The sequence below is a fragment of the Vicia villosa genome, linkage group LG1 (assembly GCF_029867415.1).
Source record: "Vicia villosa cultivar HV-30 ecotype Madison, WI linkage group LG1, Vvil1.0, whole genome shotgun sequence".
In the NCBI taxonomy this organism is placed as follows: Eukaryota; Viridiplantae; Streptophyta; class Magnoliopsida; order Fabales; family Fabaceae; genus Vicia; species Vicia villosa.
This window is the reverse complement of record NC_081180.1, coordinates 84401893-84406907: the sequence shown is the minus strand read 5'-3', so window position 1 is coordinate 84406907 and position 5015 is coordinate 84401893. Positions and strand designations below refer to the sequence as shown.

At 32.6% G+C, this 5015-nt stretch overlaps 1 protein-coding gene across 1 annotated transcript; it reads right to left on the bottom strand.

Moving 5' to 3' along the window:
- Positions 1-993: 993 nt before the first annotated feature.
- LOC131648056 (uncharacterized) lies at positions 994-2031 on the bottom strand. The gene is made up of 2 exons (XM_058917853.1): positions 1913-2031; positions 994-1774 (listed from the first exon to the last, which is right to left on the bottom strand). The coding sequence occupies exons 1-2, from the start codon at positions 2029-2031 to the stop codon at positions 994-996; spliced, it is 900 nt and encodes a 299-aa protein (XP_058773836.1).
- Between the last annotated feature and the right edge of the window lie 2984 nt (positions 2032-5015).

Here is a 5015-nt window from a genome sequence, read left to right as displayed (position 1 = left end):
GGGTTTGGTCAAAACTCACACCCAAATTAGAGAGTATATCAGTTTGGGTGAAATAAAATAACCACCCATAACATCATTAGATTGGTTTGAGTAAACTCATAAACTTGTGGGTTGATTTGGGTTGGATAGTGGGTCACCTTTTTTTTTTTGTTTTTTCTTATATAAATAAAAACGGATGTGTTGTATTCTTTTTCAAAAAACTCCCCAACTATTTTTTTTCTTGAAAAAAAGTTTAATCATATTAGCTCTATTCTTTTAACATCAACTGTCTTAACATTCTATAAAAATTTATAATAAAAATATTGGAAAAAATCAAAGTTGTATTACAATAGTACCTAGAACTAGAATTATATAAGTTACTCAAAACTTTCTAGTATTAGCATCAAAATAATCAAAGTGCAATATCATAAATAATTCAAAATCATGAATCACAAAATAAGAACCTTAATTAAAGCAATCAAGTATGAATACATCAAAATATTCATTCATCAAATTACAAAAAAAAAAAAACAAGAAATCCTGACATCAACATTTATATCACTTCAAGCAAATTCCAATATAAAACATATAAATATTAGTTCATATATAAATTCATCAAGATACCTAAAAAAATAAAAATATATATAGTAGTTAAAGATAAAATTTAAGAGTTGAATGGGTTGAGTGAGTTTTGTGGGTTAGGTCCGGGTTTACGCGAAACCCATATAATTTGAGTGGTTTTTCATTTTTCGAAAACCATTTTGACCCACTTACCCATTCTAACCTAAATTTTTGGATTGATTTGGGTGTGTTTGATTGGATTTTGTGGGTTTATCCAACCCATATACACCCTACCGATAAGTTGTTTTTGCAGTATTGTTCTTTCCTGATGTACTCTAAGAAACTGTGAACTTCTTGATGAAAAAGGTTCATGATTATGATCACTTATAAATTTCTTTTTTTAAAAGCGAATAAATTAAGAAATCGCACTAGGGGTGCAACCCTTACACTAGATTACAAGTTCTCGAAACAACGAAGCGGTAACTTGTACCACTCATAGAAACTAGAGAAAGAAGTTGACAATCTTATTCTAGCTAACCAACTCCAAGATAAAAACATTACATTATAGACCACCAATTCAAAACTAAAAGAAGCTTGCTCGAAGATAATAGAGTTTCGCATGATCCACAAACTCCATATTAAGGAAATCCAAATGAAATTAATCTTCACCCTATCCTTAGCTTTCTTAACCTTCTCTTGAACAACAAGGAACTCTTTGAATTCTTGCAAAGAAAACAGAACTTCATCACATAGCCAAGAATAATCCCACTCCCACACATTCTTCGATACTTGACAATCGAAAAAAACATGCATAAGGGACTCCGGATGAACCCTACAAAAAACGCAGCACACATTTGGAATATTAGCTACTCCTCTTGCAAGCAAAGAGTCAATAGTAGGGAGCCTAGAAGAGAAAAATCTCCAAGCAAAAATAGCAATCCTTAACGGTAGATCCAAATGCCATAAAATTTTCAAAATTCTCACCGTTAAGGGCTGCCAAGCACACTGCTTAGCACGAGAACACAGTGCAGAAATACTGGCCACCGAGAAAATGCAACTTGAATTCAGCTTCCACACGAACCTGTCCTCCACACAATCCCTTGACCAAACCGTATCCAACATGGCCATGAGTTGCTGCCATTGGTTCGCTAAAACAGTACTGGAGATAACCACGTCCACAACGTCTGCAGAGCCCATGAAAACAGTGGGCAGCCAACAGTATCCATCTTCTAACCTAAAAAAAGAATTAGCTACAGTGCAAAGTTTGTTTGAGGATTCTTCATAAAGATCCGGAAAAGAGAGACGGAAGGATTGGTCCCCACATCATAGACTCGACCAAAACATAATATTGGTTCCATTATTCAATAAGCACCTAATATTACTCTTGAACCCTTCATCACTTGCTTCCGTATTTACTTCATTAGCAATAACGTCCCTCCACCACAAAGAATCTTTCAATTTAGATCCTTCCACTCCTATTCCTTGCACCATTAATTTCAGCTCTACATATCTCTCTTTAATAAAACTACACCATATGGCCTTGTCATCTGTTAGAATTCTCCATTTCCATTTGAGTAAGAGCGCCTTATTTATTTCTCCAACATCCCTAATGATTCATTTTTCAAATATGACATAGCCTTGCACCCTACCCATGATTCATCGTGTGTGATAAGTCTATCATTTTCCTCTTTCGAATGTTTTTTTACACGAAATTCCTCCTTTGAACATTTTTTTGATCAATTTTAATTTCATTTGTTCTTGATGTAGTAATACGACCGATACGAAAAAAACTAAAATCTTTGTTCTTTGCATACCTTTTATAATGATTCTTTGTATCTTCGATGGATAAAAACTTCATTCCTTCGTAGGCTCTAATGGGGGCACGATATTGAGATTATCTTCATTATTACAAGTAATTTAAAGTCTACCATCATTATTAATTGTGGTAGACTCTTCATACACATCTATCATCTTTAAAGTTGTAATAAAAGCATAATTACTCAAAATGTTTTAATAAATTAAATAATTAAATATGAATATCAAATAAGGACAATAGAAATATTTAATTAGCTTCAAACTGAGACTTTATTTTATCATATTTCAAGCTTAAAGACATTGGCAATAGGAAATAAAAATTTAACGCAATTATTTCCATAAAAATAATCATCTACAGTAAAATTATTACTCTTCTTTATTAACTAAATTGTCGATGCAATTTTTATCTTATATTAAGAAAAATCTATGTTATTTATCAAAAAAAAAAAAGAAGATAAAGGCATCAACTACCTAACTAAGAATAGAAGATACCACCAAACCGCCTAAAATACTCTTCCTTGCATTTTAATTAACACTAAGATTTTCCCCTTATCGTAATTTACTAAATGAATTAATTTCAACCAATGATATTAACCCATTCATCCCAGTGGCACACTTTTTTTAAATTTTTTTTGACTACACACCATTAACCGGGTAAAGCTATTGTCTTCTTACATATTTCTTCAACTATGCACTACTAGCCCATTCTGTTGTTGCATTCATCCTCTTTTCACATTTGTTATATCCTTTCTCACTTGCAGACTCAGCCTGGTCATTTTCTAAGTTTTCTTTCTTTCTCCTTCAAACCCTAACGCCGTCGTCCCTTTCTCTACCTACCTACGACCACCACAATTTCAAAAATGACAAAACCACATCCACATTCAGTATTATTCTCTCTTCCATTTTCTCTCTCTCACTTCAATATTCATGTCTCTCTCTTCATCTTCACCTCCCTCTCTCCTCGTCTCTCTCTTCATCTTCACCTCCCTCAACCGTAGCCGCCACCCTGGTTCTTCCATCTGTTACCGGTCTCAACCATCCTTCCCAGTCTCTCACTCTCATCTTCTGATTTCAACCTCTTTCTTATCCTCCGATCACTAAATCCCCCTCAAACTTCTTACATCTAAGCGAATCTGAAACTTTCGTAAGCGAGGATCCCCCAGATTTGTTGAAAACCGAAAGTGAAGACAAAACTGAAGAGAAAATCAGAGACAACAACTTTCAGGTACACACTTTCAAATGACGTATTCTTGTCTACTCACATCCATTTGATTCAGTTTTTGTGATTTTCATTTGCAATGTTTGCGATTTCAAGTAATTTCACACAGATTCAATGTTGCAAGGTTTGTAATTCTGATTTAGTTTTTGTGATTTTGATTCAGTTTTGAGATTATAATTTTTATTCAGTTTTCTTTATTGTGTAAGTTTCAGATTTGAGATTTCTTTTCTGTTAGATTTGTGTACTGGAAATTTTTGTTTGGTTCATGTCAGTTTGGTTCATATTCTCAACATTGTTGGCGAACAGGTATGTTGTGTGTTACTTCTCAACACTACTTATTGCAGGTATGTTCTCGGAATATTATTAATGTTAACGATGTGTTTGTTTTGTTGATTTTGTTTTGAACATAAGGATACCTTAGAGTGTATGGAAGAAGTTTTGAAGATAAATGCAACTATTTATGCAAGCTATGCAGATGAAATCACACTTAATAGGTACGATCTAGCAACAACTATGGTATTTTCCGGGTGTTTTCTGTAAGAACTAATCATTTGTGAATCTAAGTATGATTTAGAATTTGTTTTGTTTTTGTTTTGAATGAAATGTTGTAGTGGCACGATACCTTGATAATAAGATTGTTATATGAATGGTGTGTTGCAGGTGAAAGATTACAGTTATTAGCATATGTAGGTAGTTGTGGGTTGTTTAAATTGCTGTGGTGGGTGTGAATGTTGCTTAGTGGTGTATGATGACGATTTCTCTGGACTTGAATGTGCCTCCTGTTCCGAAGAAATATGAAGATCCTTTTGAACGCAGGTGGAATAGTATGATTCTCCAGAATAAAAGTATAACGTGACAGAAGAGCGTATTGAGAGTGGAACTGATATAGCGCATCGGGTACCCTTTTCTCTCTGTTCTTATGTGAGTATCAGTGTATTTTGTATCTCTCATAAAATGGATTTGATTTTGATTTAATCAGATTTCTTTCCATTTTCATATGGTCTCATCCATATTTCTTTCCATTTTATCAGATCTTGCCTTATTCACAAAAAAACACACCTATATATACATAAGCTATTCAAAACCAATTAGCTAAGATTTCTCCTATAGTTTTTGTATCCATCACTGATACATCTAGATCTCATAAAATAGATTATTCTAGAAATAAATATACAATCATAATCATAATCAATTATAATCAGCATAATAATCACAGAATATTTTCAATATTCTGCATTAGTGTATTTTTTAATTTTAATTTATGTTTTATTTTTAATAATCAAAATCTATCAATATTTCACGGGTCACTATCGTGACAATACCTTTTTTATTTTGTTCAACAAAATATTTATAAATATTTATAGTTATTAGTGATATTTATAAATATTTATCGTTATTAAACATATTTGATTTATCATGTTGGTGATTTTCTACGTATCTA